At 42.6% G+C, this 26,334-nt stretch overlaps 1 protein-coding gene across 5 annotated transcripts in view; it reads left to right on the plus strand.

Moving 5' to 3' along the window:
- Positions 1–26,334, plus strand: part of LOC122804756 (sodium channel protein type 2 subunit alpha-like) — a 2,239,151-nt gene that overhangs the window by 1,524,005 nt on the left and 688,812 nt on the right. For all 5 annotated transcript variants that reach the window (XM_044074821.1, XM_044074820.1, XM_044074819.1 and 2 more), the window contains exon 18: positions 4,346–4,825. In XM_044074821.1, the coding sequence (XP_043930756.1) occupies positions 4,346–4,825 (480 nt within the window). The remainder of the gene's footprint in view (positions 1–4,345; positions 4,826–26,334) is intronic.

A 26,334-nucleotide genomic window follows, 5' to 3' on the forward strand; every position in this document is an offset into this window, starting at 1 on the left:
GTGAAAAGCTTGAAGGGCCAGAATCAGAGCTCTCATCTCTTTGATGTTGATATGGTCTGACTTCTGATGGGGGAAGGCCAGAGAACCTGAACCTTCAGGTGACCACATGAAGACCCCCACCCCACATCTGAGGTATCAGTAAATACTGTAGTTCTAGAGAAGGGACTGGAGGCAGAAAGGCTAATTCTGAGTTGAGAGCAAACTGTTGAATCCACCAATCAAATTCCTTCGTTAGACAAAGAATGAGAGGTAGACTAAAATCCAGAAGATGGCAATGCTGAAGCCAAACCAACTTGAGGTACAATTGAAGCTTCTGCATATGCAGTCTGGCAAGAGGGAGCATTGGAATAGAAAAGGACATGAATTCCAGGCCCCAAACAAGCTGTCTGGCTGGAATAGCAGTCACGGAAAGAAGAGGCTGAAAGAATGCTGTCAGTGACAAAACATTTGGAAGCAGAAGAGAGGCCAACATTGGCACTGTCTGAATCCTGCATCCCAGATACACATGATCTTGAGAGGGAGTCAGAATGGACTTTTGGAAGTTGACAGTGAACCTCAGGTGCATGAATCAATAGGTCATCTAGACATGGAAAAATCTGAATGCCTTGGAGCCTGCAGAAATCACAGGAGCTAGGCATTTTGTGAATATCCTTGAGGCAGTAGAGAGACCAAAGGGCAAAACAAAGAACTAAAAATGAAAGGAAGAAAGAAACAGAGAAACATAAAAAACTTCCTGAAAAGAGGGTGAATAGGGATTTGAAGGTAAGCAACCTTCAGATCCAAAGATGCAAGAAAAGCCTGGGGTAGTGAAAGAGGAAACAGGGTTTGAAGATTAAGCATCCAGTGAGAGAGAACCTTGAGAAAGGTTATGAACAGGGAGAGATCTAGAATAGGTCTCCAAATGCCTTCCTTTTGAGGAACCAGAAACATCCTGGAATAAAAACCTTTTTCCTATTTGGGAAGAGGGAACAGGTTGAATGGTTCATTGGTTCATCAGGGACCCTAGGACCTCTGAGAAATGAGAAAGTTGCTCTAGAGGAGTTTGAGAAATACCTGAAAAAGGAAGGAGAAACTTCCATACCATGAAGTAACCCTGATGGATGGTAGAAAGAACCCAAGAGTTTGCAGTGATGAGAAGCCATTTGGAAGACAAAGAGAAAGCCAAAGGAATAAATGAACCTGGTCTAAGAGAAGGGGTGAAAAAACTGTCAAAAAGAATTAAGCTTATCATATAAAGGAGGCTTCTGGACCACAGAAGTCTGAGAAGTCTTAGCAGAGGAGATTCGCCTACCACCCTTCTTGCCCTTGGAAGCCTGGTAGGATTGCCTGCAGACAAAAAATTGATCTAAAAGAATAATTCCTCTTGAACTTAGGGATAGGAGAGACAAAAATATGTTTATGGTCCTGCAAAGCTTTTACTTTCTCTTGAAGAAACTTAAACAAGTTAGCAGCAGCAAACCCAAAAAGATGTTTATTATCCAAAGAAGCATTCAAACACCTTGGCCTTAATGTCCTCAGACAAAGATGGGAGATGAAACCAAGAATAATGCCTCATAGCAGACCCAAAAGCTGAGGCCCTGGAAGAGGCATCGGCAGCATCATAGCTACAGTTGACAGAGTGGTGAGCCACTTGAAAAGCAGAACCTAAAATAGATAAGACAGAGGATTTGCCTTCAGAATCAGAGAGGTCAGAAATAACCCGAAAACCTGAGCAATCAAGGCCAGAACATACCTGATTATGTGGGTCTGGTAATTAATAGCCCTAAAGGCCAAAGTAGAAGCAGTGTAAATCTTCTTACCAGTCCACTCCATTGCCCTAATATTCTTATCAGAAAGACAGGTGCTTGGAAGGTTTGTCAGAAGACACAGACACCACAGCAGGATCAGCAGAAGGACACAAATAAAAATTGACAATCCTCAGGGACCTTATAGAACCTATCAGGTTTCATAGGAGCAGGAGGCTGAGAATCAAGAGACTTGGAAGCAGAAATGAAAGTGTCTAACAAGGCAGCCAACATGGAAGGAACTGTAGATAGTTTAGGAGTATCCACCTGAAGTAACATATAAAATCTCCTGTCAGCCATTTGAGCAAAATCCCACTTAAAGTATTCCATTATCCTAGCAATTGCCTCCGCAAAGGACAACTCCTCAAAAGGAGAGTCAGGTGATTGACTTCTCCTAATCAGAACCATGAGCCAAAGGTGAAGGCATCTGTAAGAAATACAACAAGGACCCCTCATTAGACTCTGAATTCTCATCCAAGGCATCCGGTTCACTAGGCCATTTAGAAGGGGTACAGGTCCAAGGAGGAGCAGGCACCAAAACTCCTTGAGGTTCAGGGCCATCAAAGCAGAATACAAGCCTTGAGTAAACTCTTGCTATTCCCTTTGAGGATCCTTAGAAGAAACTGAATCATGTTTAGTCTTTTCCCTTTTCTTGGAAGGGACATCAGCCCTAACAAATACCAGAAGTTCCGACCCTTGGCGAGATTCAGTAACAGTACTTGGAACCTCTTACCTGACCAATATGTGCGAGATCCATCTAGAAACCTTTGAGATAATCAACTGCAGTTCTCCCTTGATGTCTGGAGCAGATGCCTGCAAAGCCTCAGAGGATGTGTGAAAAGACAGATCCATGCCAGCTTCTGACAGGTCGCAGCAGAGAAATCTGATGTAGATGCTGAATGGCCTACAGAGCTATTACCCATTCTAGAGGGATATCTGGTGGAGGCTAGACAGCTAAAGAATCAGGCCAAGACCTCTTGGCCTTATTTTTACCTAGCAGGACTATCTCTGGGATTAATGGATTCCGCCATGTTACCCTGGGCTAACTGTTTAAGCTGTTGGTTTTCAAAATAAATGACCAGGGAAGACAAACAGCTTCTGAGTGTCTTAGGCACAAGCACCTTACAGATACTACAAGAGGTATGGTTGTGGGATGCACCCAAACAAAAGAGAGACTGTTCATGATGATTCGTATGGGAAATCCACCTCCCACACTAACATTTTCCCTTCTTGGATGACATGAACTCTAGGTAAGAAAAATAAATACAAGATCAAAGAAAAAAAGAAAGACTGGGGCACTTAATCTGACAGCTATGTATTCAGCACAGCAACATGCATTCAGACCAACAAACAATAATGGTGTTCAGATTGGTGGCAAAGAAGTTCTGGGCAACTGTGTCCATACGTCACTTTTATGCCCTACATTCTGTGCGGGAAGGCATATGTGTGAAGTATGGCACATGCAAGCTCATAAGGCTTAGGTATACTGGCCGAACATTGGGCTATCCTGGGTGTGAGATCCTTATAGCAAAGAATACTGCAGCAGTGATATAGAAGGACATGTACTATTTTGGTAAGTTGACTTACACAACTGTGCTTTTCTTCTCTTTTTCAAAGGATATACAGGAATTTCTTTCTCTTCCCATATGTATAATCACTCACAAATTAGTCATGTTTAGTCTCAGAGACATGGATAGGGGAAACGTGTAAATGTCAACATATCTTTGTTCAACCCATCTCTGGGTTATTCATGTGCATAATATAGAGGTTTATGATTAGGCCTCTGAACATAACTACGTTGTGTGTTCTTGACATGGATACCAAGAAAATCACTTCAAGAGTGAGGGTATGATTGGTGAGACACAATCATAACTCTTTGTAGTGCATGGAGTTTTATGTGCTCCGTGTACTATCTGTTACAAAAAAAGCCAAGTGATTTACTGGCTTTAAAAGCACTTAGCAAATGCTATCGCATAGACAGCAAGTAAGAAAAAAAATCAAGGACAGTTTTTAAATACTTTTACGGCTTTTGCCACCCAGTATTCATTAATTCTTTTACTCACAGGTTTGTGAATATTGGCTATCAGCAAAATGATCATGTCCTGACACAACACTTAGTACAGCATTTGTGTTTATGGTGGAAAAGAAAGTTCTTCCTGTTTTTTTTCTGTACTTTTTTCCTGTCTGTACTAATGCAAATACATAAATAAATCCTTACGATTTTAACTGGAGTTGTGAAATGCCCAGTATGTTTTAAATTAAGCCTTAGATTTATTCATTCATTCATTCATTCGTCTTGTTAGTGTTGTTTCTAATTACTGTACATCAAGAATTCTGTGTTTTAATGTACTCAACAAACTATTCTTAAATGTATCTATTTGACAGGAAACCTGTTAGAAATTAGTACACTGTGCATTTTAGTTATCATTAACATCCTAACATTGTGTTTCTGTTAATGGGTATTAATTGCTTTCAGAAATTACTAAAAGCAAAAAATATGAATTAAAATTAAACAACTATAATAGGAAGATAGAGTCACAGCGTCTGTCTTTTAATTACAGGTGCTCAATCTCTTTCTGGCCTTGTTACTCAGCTCATTCAGTGCTGACAATCTCGCTGCTACAGATGATGATAAGGAAATGAACAACTTGCAGGTTGCTGTGGGCAGGATACATAGGGGGGCTGCTTTTATGAAAGAGCTTGTTCTTGACATCTTCCGGAAAGCATTTGTTAGAAAGAAGAAATGTTTAGATGAAATCAAACCTCTGGAAGATCTTTGTGACAAGAAAGACAGCTGCATGTTCATCCACACCACTGTTGAAATGCTTAAAGATCCTGATTATCAGAAAGATGGAAATGGGACAACAAGTGGTATAGGTAGCAGTGTGGAAAAGTACATTATCGATGAAAGTGACTACATGTCCTTCATACACAATCCTAGCCTAACTGTTACAGTGCCAATTGCTGTCGGGGAGTCAGACTTTGAAAATTTAAATACAGAGGATTTTAGCAGTGAATCCGACATAGAAGAAAGTAAAGAGGTACTGTCATGTTATTTTTATTTCTTTTGCATGTTTAACCATAATGTTTACTTTAGTTTTGTTAAAGGTAATTTATGTTAAATTAATTCAGGCTGTTCCTTTTAACAATTAAAGATGCTAGAAGGAAAATTATGTTTATTGGCATTAGTTGTCAGTTGGCATGTGGAAATGCTATTTTAAACATTTTATGGTCTTGAACAACGGTTAATTTCATACAGTATGCTGATATTTTTAATATTTTGCCTTTTGCTGTAATGCATACCTGGATTAACCAGGTCTGCAAATAGTAAAACTTGAGCATGTCATTACAGCACTTAAATCTAAATTAATTTTAAAGAAGAAAAGGATAATATTATTCCATAGCTTTTTATGCTTGTTTTTTTTTTTTTTTTTAATTTTTTTTTTTTATTTTATTTTATAGGAAATAGCATGTGTGTTGTATTCCTTGGTCATATGACATTAGAACTGTAGTTTGCTTAACATTAGGATTATAACTATGTTGTTGCTCTGTCCTACAGTGTTTGCATAGCAAAGTTGTAGAGAATCACATATGCACTGTTTACAGTGCTTGGAAACTTGGAATGGTCATTTGTTCATTTTCTGATACCTTCTTTATCCTATTGAAGATTATGTCAGAGCCAGAGCCTGTCCTGGTAAGCAGCATGCACATGGCTGACAACCAGACCTGGCCAAGATGCCAGTCCATTATAGGACATACAAACATGCGCAAGGCACACATACCTATAGGCACATTAGTCACTTGTCATTTTACTTATTTATACATCTTTGGGATGTGGGGGAAACTGGAGGTCCTGACAAAAAGCAATGTGACACACAGGTGACATGTTGACTCAACACAAAAGGCATCCCAGGTGGGAACTAAACTAATGAACGAAGTGCCTTCATCATGTTACAGCAAGATTATTTTATGAAGAGCTTGTATATCTTTAATAGTAATTACACAGTGCACCTTCTGAAGTAAATGTGTGTCCCCATACACATAGTATCTAATGTCATTGATAAGCATATTCCTTTGAAGAAATCCAGAAGTATACTATTTTTGGAATGTCAAAAATTTGTCACTTCTAGAAAACTGTAAGTGCAGCCCTTGTTTTCTTTCTTTGCAATTCCCTGCTTAAAAAGCTATACAGATTTACTAATTAACATTTCCAATGTTGTCATTTTCTTTCATTCCTCAACTGATGTGACTCAGATCCGACACTGGATCAGGTTCGGCTGCTTTTTCCAGATTCACAGATCCAACTCTCAAGCTCTTTCCTTTACTCATAATGCCCCACTAACCTAACATACCTCAGATCTCATTTGCCCCCCATATCGCTCAGACGTGGATCCCATTCTCTCATGCAATCGTGTGTTTTTTCAGGGTTGTAAATTTTTCATTGGCTTGTTATTACCTTTCTTACTTTTCCTTTCACCTCTCCTCCTTTACCTTCTGTTTCTTGAGTTCTGTCCATCAGGTAGTCCCTTTTTATTTCATACCCATTACTTTCTGGGGCAGTACCATTGTTGGTACTCTTGCCTTTCTTTCTATCCCCCTTAATCCTACCTTTTAGAAGGCATTCCTTTGTACCATTGTTTGTATCTCTCTTCTACTGTAACAAAAAAAAAAAATTTCTTCTTTTCTAGATAATTATTTTTTGATAATCGTAGCAGAAAAGCAGACTGGGTTTAAAAAATGCACTTCCTGTGGGTATGAGATTCTCAACTCTGATGCCCACAGAGAGTGTATTTATTGCTTGGACATGGCCCATTTAGATACTGAATGCACTGTCTGTGTAGGGTTTAGCACTAGAGCTCTTAGTGACCAGAAGAGTAAATTGGTGTTGAAGGGCCTTCTTCCTTTTACTTATTTATTTTAATTTATCTTATTTATTTTTATTTTTTTATTTACTTCCTCTTCTATAGCTACTGGAGCTCAAACTCCCTCTAAGAGGTCCAGAAAGGGGAATGCTGAATTGGCTTTCACAGGATAAGGACTCCAGAAAAAGGTCTTCAGACCATTCACCTATTTCACCTTCGACCACTGAGCCTCCTTCAAAAATTTCAAAAACGTGGGATCTGACTCCCTTAGATCCTACTCACTTGAAGTCCAAGTTGCTTCAAATCTGGTCACCCTGATACTCATTAAAGCCAATATCTCCTCAACTTCCTTCTCCCTTTCTCCAGGAGACTCTAAGGAAGCACTCCAGGCCACTATCTACCAGCTTTACGCTTAGGTCCCCTAGGAGCTTGTCTGAAGCACAGGTGGATAGGATGATGAAGAAGATCTTAAGAGCTCAGATCCAGATGGCAGTAATCTTGGCTCTATCTCCCATTAGACCTGTAAGCTCTCTCTCCACCAACTCTGGATTAATATATCCTTCTCTGAGTTGTCCCATGGTTTCAGAGCGCTTATATCCAAGATCCTTGAGGGTGTCCTTGTTGGATCCAAAGACAGGTCATTCTTCGACTCCAACCATGTCCCTGAGTCATCTCGCTTCAATTCTTTTGGAGCAGGAAAACTCTCAGAGCTGAAGCATCGGCACGGCCTCCGGGGGCTTGAAGTTGATTCAAAGTTATCAGAGCCATCCTTGCCTCTAGGTGCTTCAGTGCTGGACACCTCGGGTCTCACTTCATCCCATGGAAGAGGGCCTGGGGGAGTCAGGTCTCATTGGTAGAGGGAACTTCAGCTCTGGTGCTGCCAGCTTCTGTTTCTCCTAGGCCCTCTGCCTTTGAGGTACTGGAGGACGCCTTCACTTTGCTTAGAGAGAGGACATCCTTGCCCCCTTCAGATCCTATCTTTATTCCACTATTGGGTCGCTGTTCTGAGCATCTCACTTCTATCCCACTGGGACAGCCAACCCATTCAACTCTCCAGTCAGGCCCTCAGGACTCCCCTGTCACTTATGATACCTCACTAGACCACCCCACTGATGAGATGCTTGGAAGAAAACATGCAAAATAAGACTCTTAGATTCCCCTCAGGATTCTCTCACTGAGTACACTGACTTTGATGAAGGGGAAGGGTCCCCCAGATCTCCACCTGAATATGTCTCCTTTGGAGAAATCCTGGCAGAAAGGTGGATGGTCTGGCCTCCCCTTCCCAGTTGGAGTCATTATTCCTGGAGAGTTTCAGGTGTGACCCAGCTATGTGTTGGATGACCCCCCCCACCTGATGAGCTGATAGACCTTATCTCACGCATGCATGTAAGGAACCTGATATGATGGAGCCTCTCCCCAAGCATTGAAATAGAATTTTAGCCCCCCCCAAATGACAGAGCGTACTGGAGCAAGGGAGTCCCAGTAGCTGCCATGGTTGTGACAGCAGCCACTAATAAAGAGCTCACAGAAGACAGCTCATCTGTCCATCTCCCTAACAGGGAGTCTAGGGCTTTCGACAGATTTGAAAAGCATGTTTACACATTAGCATTCTTTGCCCTGTAGCCATTAAATTATTTGGCACAATTTACAAGGTTGCAAAGAGATTTGACAAAAGAGCTCTCCAAATGTCTTTCTGGGTCCATACCTGTGGAGGACCAGAATAAGATTTCTTCACAACTGGCCACCCTTCAGTCCATATCAAATATGTCCATGAGGCTGATATCCCACGCCGCAGAAGGTACCTCACAGGTGGTCGGTTCAGGCATAGACATTAGCAAGCATGGCTGGATGTGTCTCTTTGATTTTGCAGAGCCTTTCAAGTCTTCATTCATCAATGCTTCCTTTGATGTATCATCTTTATTTGTCCCAAAGGTGAAAGAAGTACTTTCCAGATGTGAGGAAGATGGAAATACCTTGTGTACTGTTGGGATACATTTTTCTACTTCCCAGAGATCCTTTTCCTAGAGTCAACAAGAAGGCAGAAAGATGTGGTTTCACAATTCCCAGGGTCCTTTCCAAGACTCATGAAGACATGGTTTTCTCAGAGGCAGAGGGATGGGGAATCTAATGGAAGAAGCCAGCATTGTGGCAGAGGTGGCCTACAGAATTAGGGTCTGTGGGATTCCTTTTTGGACAAACCCTACCAGTGCTCTTGTAAGGTTGCTCAGCTGCTGTTCTCTGGAGGCATTCAGGGGGTGCATGTCTTTGCACCATGAAGCCTTGGCATCCATCACAAAAGATTCTTGGGTGCAGAGGATCATATCCAGAGGTTATTTTATACCATTTTCCCAAATTCCCCCAACAAAAACGAAAAAAGTCCACAGTGTCCACCTAATCAGAGGGAGGCAGCAGCCTTGGAAAGAGAAAAGCTGATAGAAAAAAAATGAGTAACGTAAAATGAGTAAGGTAGAAGGTCCCCCAAGACCAGATATGATTTTTTTAGTGCCAAACAAGACAGGGGACTTGAGGTCTATCCTGGATCTCAGCAAACTAAACCAATATGTGAAATATTCAATGTTCTTGGTGGTCATGGTTCAGTCCATTTTGCCCCTGTTGTGAAATCATGATTGGATGTACTCGATAGATCTTTAGGATGCATAGTATCACACAAAACTGAACAGGTGCTTCAGAAGATATCTGCACTTCTGACTGGGAGCCATTTATTACCAGTTCACAGCACTGCCCTTTGGTGTCACCACAACCCCAAGGTGTTCACCAAATGCTTGGCAGTGATAGCAGCTCACATGAGACTGCTGAGATTCAGGATATATCAGTATCTAGATGCCTGACTTCTGACCAGGCATCTACTTTTGCAAGCAAGGGACTACTTGCTTCAGTTAGGTCTTCATCTAGGCAATACTGTCAACTACAAGTCAGCTCACACTTACACAGAATCTGGTGTTCAGAGGTGCTCATCTAGACATGGTCAATCAAATGGTGGCACTTCTTCTAACAAGAGTACACACCTTCAGATCCCAGGTCATAGAAGTAACCTCACGTTCTTCTCCTCCAGCATGCCTAGTCTTACAAGCTTTAGGGTCCATAGCAATGGGAATTACTCTGGTTCTTTTAGCCAGTTTCATATGTGGATTTTGCAGTGATCTCTGTCAGTACAGTCTATTCTTCAGTAGCCCTTGTATGTGCCATTCAGAATCACACAAGTTTGCAAAAAATGTCTTATTCAGTAGACCTGTTCAGATGAAGTTTCTCAAGGCCTTCCATTTGTTTTCCTGCTTCCATTGGCCACTGTGACCACGAATGCCTTCTAACTGTGGGGGGGGGGGGGTTCTTGGGAAAGACAGTTCAAGGTATGTGGTCCCCAGATGAGGCCAATGCAGATATCAATGTATCAAAGTTCTGAAAAGACCTGAAAGTCCTGAAAGTCCTGGTGTCAAAGCCATGGTCTCAAGCTAAATTAAAAAAAAAATGCGTAGTAATCCCCTTTGGAAAAAACAGAGTACCCGCAAACTACAACATAGGAGGTAATCCCCTGAAATCTGAAGAAGAAATAAGGGATCTAGGGACCCAAGTAGATAGTCAGCTTTCCTTTGATAACCATGTTGCCAAAGTGGTTAGGAAATCCTTCTATGTGACCCATCTGATCACGAAAGGGTTCGCATCAAGATCTAAGGATGTAATGGTGCCCCTCTACTCTTCCCTCATCAGACCCATTATTGAGTACAATGCACTGATTGGAATGTACCTGGCTAGACATCTCCAGCAGCTGGAGAGACCACAGGGGTACCTAACCAAGATGATTACTGGCCTCAAACAGTTGCCCTATGCAGCACGATTGAAAAAGCTAAGACTGTTCTCTGTTGCATACCGTTTTCTCAGAGGTGATCTCTGTCTAACGTACAGAGCCATGTCCAACCCAGAATTGTTGAACATGCTCCATCTTAGCAAAACCAAATCTACTCGAGCTACACGCTCTAGGGATATAAACCTTAACACAGCAATGAATAGAACATGCTGGAGGGATAGATTCCCTTCGCAGAGACTTCCCTTACTATGGAACAGGGTCCCGATCTTCATAAGACATAGCCCCTCACTATCACACTTCAAGAGGAACCTTGATGAGTGGATGGGTAACAGAAAGTTCACACCGGGGATCACACCAACAGCACTACTAGATAGGGGCCAAGGGTACTAGCTGCTATACAAGGGTCTAGGAAACTACTAAAGGGGCGGTGAATACCGCACAACATGGCTGGGCTAATATATGCCTTTGGGCAGATAGCCCAGTACCAACCTATGAACCTATGAAAGTGATAGCAGTCCTCCTAGTATTGCAAGACTTTCAAGATGCTCTCCCCTTTGTGATGATTGTGATTCAAAAGGACAATATGTCGGTAGTGCAGTGCATCAACAAACAGGGGGGACCAGCTCTTATCCACTATGTTGAGAGGCAGTGAGAGTGTGGCAATGGGTGATCTCTTCTGGCTGCTTTCTCTTAATGATGCACATACTGGGGAAGACCACTTCTGGCTAACATCAAAGACTGAAACAATACTAATTTCATGAACTTTAATTGTACTTCAACTTAGGAATGGTGTCCATTCCCATCATGGTATTAGAAACCCAAAAGACATGGAGAAATTAAACAAGAGAAAGCCAACGTGCTTGCAGACAAACTAAGCAGGTCCATTCTGATGCCTCACGAGTGGTCCTTCAATGTCAAAGTGGTGGAGAGAATTTTCCATTGATGGGGCCAGCCATGCTGTGACTTTTTTGCTTCTCCCCCCAACAAGTACAGCAGGTTCTTTGCTCAGGTTCTCACCAAGGTGCTGTAGTTCATGGTTGGCCACCGGGCTCCTTTATGCTTATCTCCCATTATCTCTAATCACCAAATTCATACAGAATGCATACCAGCTGAAGAGCAGAGTTATCCTCATTGCACCTTTTTGGCCTCATCAAATTTGATTTTCCTTTCTGTGGCCACAACTTCTGTATCCGCCATGGATACTGGACCCCAGTACAGAACTCAGGTCTCATCCAATGGAGATGACTCATCCAGACATAACAGGCCTCAAGCTGATCATATGGTTTCTCCAGTTCCACTGATGGCTAAACAGCCCAGGCTTTCCTCCCTCAGTCCAACATATTCTGTTGTCTTCTCAATAAGCATCTACTAGGAACATCTACAAAAGTAAATGGAAGAGATTTTCAGTTTGGGCCCTCAAGAGACATTTTGATGAGGAGGCTAGTTTCTCTGCTATTAAAGTGCATTTGACTGCTATTTCCAATTTTCCTTCAGGTGAAAATCATTCTTCCTTGGCTTCTTCCAGACTGTGGAAGGCCTTTCTGAAAGGCACATTCTTGCTTAGGCCCCCAGTCAAGGACCCTACTCCTCCTTGGGATTTAACTGTCTTGCTTCAAGGTCTGACCCAAAGCAACTTTGAATCTTCAGCCAAGATAGACCTTAATTTTTGCCCAGGAAAACAAGTTTTCTAGTTGCTGTTGCATCAGCTAAATAAGCATCTGAACTCCAAGCTGTTTCCTCCAGATCTCCCTCCTTGTTTTTTTTTTTCATAAGGCTAGAGTCTCCTTACTTACCAATCTATCAGTGTGAAGTTTTTCAATCTCGGCTTCATTCTTACTGATGGGTTCGGAGCCGATCATCAGCTCTGAGTTGGCCAATTTGCAAAGCTCGAGGTCTCAAACAGCTTGAGGCCAAAGCCCTATCGCACAATACACCACTACATTCCCCAGATCTAGTTTGCAGCTGCAACTGATCGGGTGTTCTCTACAGCTCTTGGCCATTGGAGAGAGAATTTTGCAATTTTCTATTGAAAATGTCATAATAGTTTCACATTTATTGGTTAGTTAGGTCTTAGTAGTATAGTACTTTGTTCTGGTTATCCATTTTCGGATATATATCCTGTTGGATAGTTTTTTTCTCTCTCTCTAGTTTTGGGCTTGGCCCTGTTTATTCAAGTTAGTCATTTGGTTTTATTGCCCTATACCAAACTGAGTTAGGCTTTCTGCAGTTTTCTGCAATATTTTGTTTGTTAGCCGGTTAGGCTCTTGGCTGTTTTTGGATGTTCTTTGTTTCCTTAGCCTGTTAGGCTTCCTCTATTACAATTAGAAGTTTATAGCTGCCTTTGTATACATTTAGCCAGTTAGGCTCAGTTTTTCTTTGGACATAGTTATTGTTATACTTGGCCACAATGTCTGAAAAGGCTAAATCTGGTTTCAAGAGATGCCCCAAATGTAGTCAGAAAATGTCGATTAAAGATGGCCATTCTACATGTGTGTACTGTTTGGGTGAATTACATTTACAGAAGGTTTGTTCCATTTGTCATGGGTTCAGCTCTAGAGTGTTAGCTGAAAGGAAGTGTAAGCTAGTGGAGCGGGGTTTAATTAAGTCTGCTTTCCAGTCAGACTTGGATTCTGCTCCAGGTCAGCCAAAACCCTCTTCTCCAGCCTCTTCATCTAGTTTGGCTCCGAAGGGCTCTTCGGTTCTGAAGACTTCAAACAAGGCTACGGTCTCGGCTCCAGTGTCATCGGAACCAACCGTTCAGATTGCTGGTGGGAGCTGGTCCCCAGTCTCAGAACCGGTATCTCCTACTTTTAGGTCCCTGATTTTGGGTTCACTGGCTGTGTCGGTGGTCTCCTCTCAGGCTTCCAGACTTTCCGATTTGGACATGGACCGAGTGGTGTGGAGACTTTTACAGGATCCAGCTCTTGCTAAAATTCTTTTGGTTTCAATTCTAGCAGCTTCATAACTGACAAAGTTCTCTCCTGTTGTTGTTGCTTCTCCTCCGACTCGAACAGAGACATCGGAGCCAGAGGAGGTCAGTCAGTCGTTGGTGGAACCATCGCTACCGACACTCACTTCTGACTTCTCGGTACCAACCACCCTGATATCTTCTGCTCCGGTGGTGGAATCTGGGAGCTGACACTCTCCTGTCGGTTACTGGGGGGAGCCGAACCAATAGGTCGGTTCCGACTCTCTCTCATGGGGCTTTGGCACAGATGAGTTTGGCTCCTACCTCAGGTTCTGAGCTGGCGGTTCTGGTGTGGGAGGAGTCTTCGGACCCGGGTGCTTCCTTGCATCAGAGTCATGGAGCCTTCGATGCTATGAGGAGGGCATTGTTCCCCCAGACTTCTAGAACCTCTGATATGGCCACCTCCTCCCAAAAAGTGCCTGCTTCTTCTCCACTTCCACAGGTTCACCATAAGCGTAGGGACCCAGAGCCTCAGGATGCCCCCTTGGGGGAACCCTGCTCTTCCAAGACCTCCCCAGAGATTCCCACTGAGGAGGTCCCTCGGAAGAGATTATGTAAGAGGAGACATCTAGATTCCCTTCAGGAATCTATCACGTCGGGCACTGATTTGGAGGAATCAGAAGGGTCCCCAAGGTCCCCCTCTGAGGATATTTCCTTCGGGGATATGTTTGAGATTTTTAAGCAGAGGGGAGACTGGCAGCTCATAAAACCTACCGAGGATGAATCGGTGCTACTGAAGGCTTTCGGGTCCCGACCCTCCACCTCTTGGGTGTCTCCGCCCTTCAATGAGTTGATGGATCTTTTGTCTCAAAGGGCATGGGAGTCACCAGATTCTATGGAGCCTGTTCCTAGAAGGCCCAACAAGTACATTTCAGCACCCCAGGATAAGTCCTTTTATCTAAACCCATACCCGTTGATGCCATGGTGGTGGCAGCAGCCACTAAAAAAGAGATGTTGGAGACTTCTACATCTGTCCATCCTCCTAATAGAGAGTCTAGGATAATGGACAGATATGGGAAGTGCATGTTAAGTTCTACGACCTCTGCCCTTCGGTCATTGAACTACCAAACCCACTTCACAAGACTTCAGAGAGATCTCCTCAAGGATCTTGGAGATACTCTCCATGGTGCAGTAGCTGACTCTGTGGCAGACTGGGTGACGTCTCAGCTTGCTACCCTCAACTCCATTGTAAACTCTTTCATGCGCCTTGTGTCTTACACAGGTGATGGAATGAGTAGGGCTGTGGGTACAGGAATTGCTTTGTGAAGACATTACTGGATGCGCTTATGTTCTTTTGCGGAACCTTTTAAGTTGTCGTTTGTGAATGCCCCTTTCGATGGTTCCTCCTTATTTGGACCAAATGTTAAAGAGACCTCACCAGATGTGAGCAAGATGGTAAGACTCTATCTGCCATTGGATTCCATTTTTCTACCCCTACTAGACCTCATCCCAAAGGTCAATGGGGTAGGAAAATGTGGTTCCGTAAGACCTAAGGAGCTTTTCCAAACTCATAAGGTTCATAGGTTCATAGGTAGGTACTAGGCTATCGGCCCAAGGGCCTACGTAAGCCTAGCCAACAAGGTTCTCTGGCTTACGCTACCCAAGAAAGTTATTTTCCTGTGCCACTGTCGAGCAGAGACACAGAAGTGATCCCCGGGGTGTATTTCCTATTTCCCAACCACTCATCAAGATTTTTCTTGAAGAGTGCTAATGAAGAACTTTGCTTGACATAGATGGGTAGCCTGTTCCAGAGTATGGGAAGTCTCTGGGACAGGAATCTATCCCTCCAGCATGTCCTGTTTATTGTGATGACAAGGTTTAGGTCCCTAGAACATGTAGCTCGGAGGGATTGGGATTTTTTTAGGAGTAGCATGTCCAACAGCTCTGGGTTTAACATAGCTTTATATGTTAGGCAGAGATCACCTCGGAGTAGGCGATATGCTACAGAATAAAGCTGGAGTTTTTTGAGGCGGTCAGTGTAGGGCATTTGTTTGAGGCCAGTAATCCTCTTTGTAAGATACTCCTCTGGCCCTTCCAACTGCTGCAGATGTCTTGTGAGGTATATTCCAAAAGGGGCGTTGTACTCTATAATGGGTTTAATGAGTGTTGAGTAGAGGGGAACAATGACCTCTTTTTTCCTGGATGAGAACTCTTTTATGATGAGGTGTGCCATGTAGAAGGACTTCCTGACTACTGTGGCGATGTGACTATCAAAGGAGAGACTACTGTGCACCTGGGTCCCAAGGTCTCTTATCACACATTCGGTGTTAAGTAGATTGCTGCCTATGTGGTAGTTCATGGGTACAGAGTTTTTACCAAAGGGGATTGCACTGCACTTTTTGGCATTGAGCTTGAGGCCATGGCTCTGACACCAGGCATCTGTCTCAGCGAGGCCCTTCTGTAGGATGTCCACATGATTTGGGGACTTGACTATGGCTCCTAGTTTGTAGTCATCTGCGAACTTCATTAGCCAGAGGCATTCTGTGTTAGTCTGTACTTCAGAGAAGTAGATACCAAACAGGAGAGGTCCCAGGACGGAACCCTGTGGTACTCCACGTGTCACTGCTTTGAGGTCAGATTTGGAGTCTGCAACTTTTACAGTGTGGGTTCTGTCAGTGAGCCAGTTGGCAACCCATCTTGTGATGTAGGGATTTATACCTAGTTTAGTGAGTTTAGCTATAATTCCAGAATGGGGGATGGTGTTGAAAGCCTTGGCGAGGTCAAGATAGGCAGTGTGAACCACCTTATCCTCATCTACGGCTTTGGTGACTGCCTCAAAGATGTCGATCAGGTTCAGGAGGCATGATCTGCCTTTCACATACCCGAACTTGGTGGGATCCAGAGGTTGGAGGTTACCAATGTCTTTGTTTATGAGTTCCATGATGATATGTTCCATGGTCTTGCAGACCAGGCTCGTCATGCTAATAGGTCAATAATTCCAATTCCAACTCCAGGTGAAGCCTCCTCCAGGGGCAGAGGGGGAGGCAATGGTGGAAGACAGTTCCCACACGGCAGAAGGGGGTCCACAGAACCAGGGTGACAGGGATCAGTTTCTTGGGAAAACCTGAAAGGAGGCCCGACTGTCCTACTCTGGAGGTATTCGGGGGACATTTGTCTTTGTACCCAGGCACCTGGCTAAATATCTCAAAAGACCAATGGGTACAAAACATTATATCCAGAGGATATTCCATTCCCTTTCTCTCACACCCCAGAATAACAAAAAGAATCCCAGATGTTCCACCCAGCCTATGGGATGTAGCATCCATAGAGGTCCATAAACTATTGCAAAAAAAGAGTCATCCAGCCAGTCCAGCAGACCAGCAAGGATCCAGAACTTACTCAAGGTTCTTTTTGGTACCAAAGAAGACAGGGGACTGGAGACCTATTCTGGACCTCAGCAGACTCAACAAATATGTGGTAAAGACGAAGTTCTGGATGGTCAAGCTTCAGTCCATTCTCCCATTCTTAGGGAAGGACAATTGGATGTGCTCTATAGATCTCCAGGATGCGTACTACCATATCAAAATGGCCAGGCCATCCAGGGATCATCTGTGCTTCTGGCTGGTAGCCAGTCACTTCCAGTTTCAGGCCCTGCCCTTTGGTCTCACTACAGCCCCCAGAGTGTTCACCAAATGCATGGCAGTGGTCATGGTCACTTGAGACATTCAGGAATCCAGGTGTTTCCTTACTTGGGTGACTGGTTCCTTACCGCCCTCACCAGGAATCAGCTTATTCGGGTAAGGGATGCTACCATAGATCTATGCTTACAGCTGGGTATTATGATAAATTCAGAAAAGTCTGCTTTATTGCCATTGCAGCGTACAGTCTTTATAGGAGCAGACATAGATATGGTCAGCATGTCCCTGAAGCTCCCTCCCGAAAGAGTGATTGTCCTTCAACAACAAATTGTGGATCTCCTGTCAAAACGAAAAGCACCAGCATCACAGATTCTCAAACTGCTCGGCACTGTGGCAGCAGTGATTATTGCAATACCCTTGTGAGATCTCACATGCGCATTCTTCAGTGGCTGCTATTCACATAGTGGATGTTTCAGGACTCACCGATGAATCATCCAGTTCTGATTACCAACTCTTGCAAGGACGACCTTTGGTGGTGGCTAACGTCAGAGACGGTGACTAGGGGCCGTCCATTTGTTCTCCCCACTCCAGTTGCTACAGTAACCACGGACGCCTCCTTGATTGGGTGGGGGGGCATTATTAGGGACGGACAGCCCAAGGTACTTGGCAGGCTCACGAGGCTCATTTGCACGTAAACATCCTGGAGATGAGAGTGGTTCTTTTAGTGTTGCAGGCCTTTCAAGACTGTCTTCCCCTAGGCACGATTGCAGTCCAGTCGGACAACATGTCCGTAGTCTGGTACATAAACAAACAAGGAGGAACCAAATCTTACCCCCTGTGTTTAGAGGCTCTAAGTTTATGGAAATGGGCAGAGTCCACCCAGCATTTTCTGATAGCAATGCACATTCTGGGGAAACCCAACGTAATAGCATATAGACTCAGCAGAGCTATTCTGCTACCTCACGAGTGGTCTCTCAAGAACGAAATAGCAGAAATGATGTTCCGCAGATGGGGCCAGCCTTGCTGCAACCTTTTTGCCACCCCCACAAACACCAAGTGCAGCAACTACTTTGCCCTGATCCCTCAACAGGGACAATCCCCGAGGGACGCACTTGTCCAAGATTGGCCTCTGTGACTCCTATATGCTTTTCCTCCCTTTCCACTGATCCCAAAGTATTGCAGAAAGCCAGTTTTCTGGGCAGGACATATCTTAATTGCCCCCATATTGGCCTTGTCAAATTTGGTTCCTCTTCCTAAAGCCTCATCTACTAGAGGAGCCTTGGATCCTGGAGCCGTTCATCCCTCTCTTCAGTCCATCAAACTGACAGCTTGGCTGTTCCAATTCCAGAATAGCCAGGTTCCAGTATTTATCAGAAGAACTGCGGCATATCCTATTGTCGTCTCACAAATCTTCAACTAGGAAACTTTACCTCAGTAAGTGGAAAAGGTTTTCCATCTGGGCACAGCAGAATAACATTGACCCTTTCCTGGCATCTATCTCAGATATATTGGAATTCCTAACAAAACTGTTCAATGAAGGAGCTGCAGCAGCAACTATTCGAGCCCAACTGCCTGCTATTTTTAATTTTCATTTAGGTGCATCCGAAAATGGGATAATGTCTCATAAGCTGGCTAAGGCTTTTTTGAAAGGTATGATGCACTTAAAACCACCGATCAGATCTCCTACTACTCCCTGGAACTTAAATGTAATATTGTCCAAAATTATTCTTCTGCCCTTTGAACCTGCCTCTTCTTGTGAGCTGAAGTATCTTTCTTGGAAGACCATATTCTTGGTGGCTATTACATCAGCACGCAGAATTTCGGAATTGCAAGCCCTTTCTATTAAGCCACCTTACCTAATATTTCATAAAGATAGGGTTTCCCTCAGGATAAATCCATCATTCCTACCAAAAGTATGTTCAGAATTCACACTAAATCAAACAATTGAGTTACCTGTTTTCTTCCCTAATCATTCAAACCAGTTGGAATATATGCTTCACAAACTTGATGTCCATCGACAACTTTGTCTCTATTTGGACAGAACAAAAGATCTCAAAATGGCTGATCAGCTGTTTGTCTCCTCAGATTCTAAAAAAGGTGCACCTGTCTCCAAAACTACCTTGTCAAAATGGCTCTATGATTGTATTTCCTTTATCTACAGTGAAGCGGGTATTGCATTATATAACAAGGTCAAGGCTCATTCTACAAGAGCGGTTTCTACTTCTGCAGCCTTCTTGACCAGGTTACCTCTTGATTCAATTTGTGCAGCTGCCACTTGGTGAAATCCACATACCTTTGTATCTCATTACAAAGTGGACAAGGCCTCTAGAGACAGAGCTTCATTTGAATCTGCTGTCCTGAAACAGGTACTCCCGTGAGCATGCAAGATTGTGGTGCTGGGGACGCTACCCATCAGTAAGAATGAAGGCGAGATTGAACAACTTCACATTAAGAAGTTTTGTATTTACCATAACATTCCATGTGAGTTGTTCTTCTCGCCTTCATTATTACGACCCCCCCCCCCCCACCTACCCCCTTCCTATGACTGGAAGTTTGAGAGGTACCATTGTGGTTTTGGTTTTCCTTAGAAGTTTCCTTTCACACTGGACTGTATGATTTCCTTGAAATCTGGGGTAGGTTTTACACCAACTGGCAGCAAACAAGATCTGGGGAATGTAGTGGTGCATTGTGGGATAGGGTTTTGGCCTCGAACTGTTTGAGACCTCTAGCTTTGCAAATTGGCCGACTCAGAGCCAATGATCGTCTCTGAACCCATCAGTAATAATGAAGGCGAGAAGAACAACTCACATGGAACATTATGGTTAAGTACATAACTTTTTATTTTAACCTAAGGGGGTTTCTGAGTCTAACTTTAATCAAGTCATTAACCTCCTGATTTTCTTTCCCAATTTCTGTAATAAAGGTGAATACATGTCCCATCTTTTAGATATGCACAGGCAAGTTTGATTTTACCTCCAGTGGACCAAAGATTTAATGAAAACCGACCAATGTCTGTATCCTTTTTTAGCAAACAGATTGGGCATGGCATTTAACAAAGTAACTTTAGCCAGATGGTTAACTGATTATATATCCTTTGTCTATAGCCAGAGATGGTTATCTTTGCTGAAGCCCTCTAGAGTACATTTCATGAGGTCTTTGGCCACTTCTTCAGCTTTTTTGCCAAGAAAATCAATAGATGGCATTTTTGCCACAGACATTATGTACACTGCTCATACCTTTGTTGTTCATTACAAGTTGGATTTGGTTTCTAGGAAAAGAGCTGCCTTTGGCTCTGCAGTACTCCGAAATATCCTTTCATGAGGATCACCCAAGGTTCATCTAGAAATCCGTCTCATCAGTTGAGGGATGAATGAAAATGACAACATGAAATACAAAAGTTATATACTCACCAAAACGATGCATCTGTGTTGTTCATTTTCATTCTTCCTCATTGTTTCACCCTTCTAATCGCCTTCCCTTCCTTCCTGGAGAGACCTAAGGGATACTACTTTGAGACTATTGTTCCTTGTTTGAGCTCCAGTTTTATCTTAGGTTCATAGGTTCATAGATTAGTACTAGGCTAACTGCCCTTGCGGGCCATTTTCAGCCTAGCCAATTACCCCATGTGAGAATCAAACCCTGCACCTTATGTTTATAAGGTAAACACCATAACCATTATGCCAACCTCCCACCTGTATTATCTCTGCCTTATAGATTCCATACAATGTCAACCATATATTATTGGGGGCAGAAAACATGATCTGAGGTATGTTAGGTTAGTGGGGCATTATGGGTAATGGGTAGATCTTGAGAGTTGGAGTCGTGAATCTGGAAAAAGTGTCTGAGCTGGATCTGAGGTCGGATCTGTGACCTGTCAGTTGAGAATGAATGAAAATGGACAATACAGATGCATTATTATGGTGAGTACATAACTTTTCTTTTTATCATGGCAGCACCAGGTGAGAATCCATGCTGTGTTTCTGCTTGCTGAGAAAGATCACAGATTGTAGTATGAAAGCTAAAACAAGAAGTTAGCAAGACATGTATTGTATATTGCGTGTGGCAGGTGCCTGGGAAAGGCTATTGGAGATCTGGAAGAAATGTATTCCTTTGGTCAGTTATTTGATTTTATCCTCCTTAAATGGTAACAAACAGAATGGATGTAATAGTGGTTTATTTCTGAATTAACACTTTAAAATGTATGCTACTGCTTTTATAACAATCCATAGTACCAAACTAATGCCTAATCATGTTAAGATAATAATCTTTAGTAAACACTTTGTCATTTTTTTTTGTTTTATATGTATGTATTAATTTATTATTTTTCTATTGCTTTTTTGCTGTCAGTTGTATGACTTTCTGCCATCTCCTTAGGCCATATGTATTCAAGTCTTTTTGTCAGTCTGGCCTTCAGTATGCTTTTATTGTTTTAACCACCTATCCCTTATAGACACTCAGGCTTCATCTGTTGTGGGTTTTGAGGGTTGCACTTTCTGTGAAGGCCTAGGGCCACAAAGAAGCACTGAGATGCAGAATGAGTCTTTGTGAACCTGCTGTAAAGGTGCAGGGTGAGTACCTTCAGCTGCCTGATGCTGGTTTGGTGTAGTCTGTCATAACCAAAATTACTCATGTTTTTCACAAATCTTCTTGCAACATGTTCAGTAGGTCCCCACATTTGATGTTGTGGGCAAAGAACTTTTTTTCGTCTTTGTACAGTCAAGTGACACAAAGAAGTAATTCTGAAAAAACATGGAGGACAAATGAATTTGTTTAATCAGTGAGCTTTAAACACTGCAGACTTAGCATTCAGTACTGTGCTACAAGTATGTAAAATCCCCTAGAAACATGATAATTTTGAATTCACGTACCATGGAAGAGCGAGTTTAAATCAAGCACTAAAGCATCTTGATGAAGGTCTTTATCAGTAAAACGTGCAAAGATCTGAAGTACAGACAAAGCAGGTACATGTCAGATAGAAGGAAACCACTGATGTGTGCAATCCTTATAGATATGTGCTAATAGTCAAGCTGGGTAAATCAGACTAACAAGTCACAGCATTTCTCTTTGCTGTAGGAAACTGCACCTCATGTGGATGTGTGTAAATGGTCAGATAAAGCAATCTAAAATAGTCTTCAGTACTGTGACGTGTCTCAGCAGGTGAACTTACAAGTCATTTTATACAGAATGGAGAGCAGAGACAAAGACTGATAATTAGAAATTTGATTGGCATGTTGTGCTAAATCTTAGCTTAGGAAAAAAGAAACATGGTAAAATCGACAAGACACAGAAAATTTATTCAAACTGAAAACATGGTTTTGCCATGTAGTGACTGCAGTTTTAAAGTTGCCGGGCAGCATGGTGGTGTTTGAGAGGCTTATTGCAACAAATTGAGTGAGGCAACAAAAGAGAAAGCAAGCCCACTGATTTACAAGAATGAAAAAAAAATCCCAGTTTGAGTATGTGAAAACTTAGAACAAGTGTTGGCAAATATGTCTTTATTTCACGTCACCTACATTCTGTGGTTAAACCTTCCTTAGATGTTCATCTTTCTCACTGTCTCAGTGGCATTTTAGGTTATCTACAAAGGTAACACTATTGGCCAGCTTTCTAAAGCTTAGACTCCCATCCCTCTCTTATCCTGTGAATGATGATCGGTTGAGCATATCCTGAGAGGAAAGCCTTTAGCTGTCACAGAAAGTGAGTGTTCAGTCTTTTTCTGCCATCCAAAGAACAAAGTCTTCTGACTCTTGACAGAATGCAGTGTTGGTTTTCTGGCTTACTGCTCAGATAGGCCTCATTTGGGGAACTGCTTCCTCTGATGTTATTTTTAGACTTATTATTCTTTATTTTTATGTTTATTTAGAAATATATTTATTTTAATATTTTATTTCTGACAGTGTTTACAGTAATTCCTGTGGGAATTTTTGCTTGTAGCAATATTTAATTTGGTTTCTATCTTTGACAAATGCTTGTTCTCATTGTTTCTGAAGAAACTCTCAGTACTTCTCTCAGATGTCAGAAGTTCGAAGTGTATTTGTGTTATTAGGCACTATGGGGTAAGCTGTCTTGTGTCGTCACCGTTTGGCAGACTTTAGTTGTGTGGGAACAAACATTTATTAATAGGAACTTTAAGCGCTTATTGTGATACATTATCCAGAACTGTCAGTTTATTATTCTGGTTGTTGCTCTCGTCCCTGACTTCATTGATCCTAACTCTTGTATTTGCCCCTCCCCATTAAATGTAGTTGCTCACTAACCACTTAACCTTATGCCTCATCTCCCTCTAGTGTAGCTTTGACACACACTATGGAATGGGGATTAGACCCATCTTCCAGGGCTGTTCCAGTACTTGGCACAGGTATGGGAGAACCAAACCCTTTAAGTGCAGGAGTGGTCCAGGGTAAGTACCCCCTTGTCAGACATAATATTCTGTCCCCAGACATTGTATCTATTAGAGAATTACACAAGAAAAAGAAACAGAAGCTTCATCACAGAGTTGGCAATCAGGTTATAGATGTTTGAGGCTGATGTGGTTTCCTTGGCTAAGAATGTTGTGCAGACAGCTAATTCTGGTGGTCGTGTTCCCCATACGTGGCTCAAGTACTGGTTTGGCTAAAGACCTTTTTATCATTTCAGAGAATGACAATGACAGTGGTGATTTCCTAGTTGATACAGAAACCAGTCATTCTGATTCTTAGGAAGGCGAAACTGAGCTTAAGTCAAAACAAGTGATGGCCTTCTCTCAGATGATTTCCAGATTCAGTGATGTTTTTGTGTGGGAGCAGTTGGGAACTACCCTAGAGATAGGCAGCATATATAACCTTATAGAAGATGAGATGCCCAAGTCTAGCTTTTAGAATGCTAATTTATCAAGGCTATATGTGGAAATTTATTTTACAGTGTGTGTGTACAGTTTGGATGATTTTGCTGCATTCTTACCTGCAGATCAAATGTCTTATATGAATGAAATTGTTTCTAATTCATCTCAGGTTTTGAAACATGCTTTGAGAGGTGTGCTTGAAAAATGCTGCTTCTTCTGTTGTATTAAGACAGTATGCTTGGTTATGTAATCAGAACTCATCTGATGATTTAAAAGTTGAAAATAAAAATGCACGTTTGAGTTCTGAATTGGGGTTTGTGCCCTCTTTTACACAGATTCTCAAACAGTGGGATGATAGAGGCAAACTAATACATGAGGTTATCTTGTATGTTTCTTGCACACAAGTTCTCCACAAACAAGACATCTTCTTTCAAAGGGTAGAAAAACAAAAATCCCAGCCAAACAAAAGTCATAAATCCAAAAGGAAATGGCAAGAGCCTAATACTTTGAAACCAAACAAAAGGGGTTCTTTTCTGAAAAGAATTAACCCCTGCAAGGGAATGATTATGCTAAGTCACAGAGCACTCCTACCCCCTCCTTCTTTCTCCATCCCACAGGCTGTCTCACACTCCTGTAGCCTCCTGAGAATAATTCAGACAGGATACACTTGGCAGTAGAAAGAAAATCCTCCCCCTTTCAGGTGAATTCCACCACACCCATCAGACAGAGCTATTTCCTGTAGTGCTCCATTGCACGGTGGAAATGGGGGTCATGCCTGCAACACACAAATGTAAACGATTTTACTCTAGAGTCTTCTTCATACCAAAAATGACTACTCCTGGAGACCCGTCTTAGATTTGTCCTTTCTAAAATCTTTTAGAAAGTTCCAAAATTAAAAGTGCTCATCGTACAGTCTGTCCTAGCTTTGCTTCCAGACAATTGTTTCATGGTAACTTTAGATCTCAAGCACACTTATCATCATATTCCTGTTGCTCCCACTTTCAACAATCTTTTGAAATTTGCTGTCTCTAGCTTACTTTATCAGTTTTTTTGCATTTCCCTTTAGGCGATTTACTTGCTTTGGGCGTCTACAGAGTATCTGGTCCCAGTGGCTGCCTTTTGCAGTACCCTAGGCATCCACTTTTTTCCTTATTTAGATGACTTGCTGATTTGTGCAGATTCTGTATCCAGGTGCTTAGAGTCCTTAGACAAGGTTGCATCCCTCCTTTCCCACCTTGGATTCAAACTGAACCTTCAAAAGCCCCCCTGACACACACTTAACAAATTGCTTTCCTGAGGTGTTGGATAGACACAGTTAAAAGGATGACCATCCTGCCATAAGACAAAGTTCTGACTTATCAGTGTATTTTCCTAGATTTCTTCTGGTTGACATGGCCTGATCAAGAGAGGAGTTACTCAAAATTCTAGGCCTCATGCCATCAAAGATCCTCATGATACCACTAGCCAGGCTACACATGTGAAAAATTCAGTGATGAAGAATTATTGGACAGAGCAGCTTCATCTCTTGGATTTCTAGGTACCAGTACTGGGATTTGTGAAGCAGGAACTGCAGTAGTGGTGGGATCAACTGTCTCTGAATCCAGGACTCCTTTTGTCTCTCTCTCTCTCTCTCTCTCTCTCTCTCTTCAGACTTCAGTCCAGTCGTATCCATATGGAGTGTTCAGATTTTGCATGGACAGCAGTGTCCTTGGGAGCTCAAATGCAAGGCTTGTTGGGTCCTTAGAACATGCCAAAGCACATAAATGTAAAAGAGATGTTGACAGTGATTCATGCCTTAAACATTCTTCATCACTTATGGACTCCAAAACCTCTTCTAATGGTCACTACTACTGTGACATGGTACCGTTACAAGCAAGGGGGTGCAATGTCATATCCTCTTTGCTGGTTGGCTATGATGGCATGTGAGCTGGCTCTACAGCATTCTTTTGAATCTTCAGGCCTCGTACATGCTGTCAGAGCAAAATGCAGTGTCAGACAGCCTAAGCATTTCCTGGACAGACCCTCATGAGTGGAAGCTCCATGTAGAGGTCTTCTAGGACTTGACCCAGATGTGGGGAACACCTCAAGTGTATCTGTTCATCTCCTTTCAAATCTGACAACTGAAAAAATTCTGTTCAAGACATCCTTGCAGCCATGCTTTAAAGACAGATGATGTATCATTTTTATGGCCTGGAATATTCTCGTATACATTTCCATCCTTTTCAGTCATTCCCAAGGTACTTCTAAAGATTTAGAAAGAATCACCAATGAGCATTGCGGTAACCCGCCTTTGGCCCAGGCAAAGTTGGTTCTCCCTTTTAATGGAATTTAGGGGCAATTACCATCACAGACTGGAGCTGCTCACACACCATTAGCGTGAATGGTACCCCCAAACTTATAGTAATTGCAACTCACATGCTGGATGATTCTGTTTTTGATACCTTCTAGGGACTTGATCCATGAGGATTTGTAGCAGGTTTTTAAGGAGACAAGAAAACC

This window comes from Protopterus annectens, chromosome 6.part0 (genome assembly GCF_019279795.1).
Source record: "Protopterus annectens isolate FY-2018-M chromosome 6.part0, PAN1.0, whole genome shotgun sequence".
Lineage (NCBI taxonomy): Eukaryota > Metazoa > Chordata > Ceratodontiformes > Protopteridae > Protopterus > Protopterus annectens.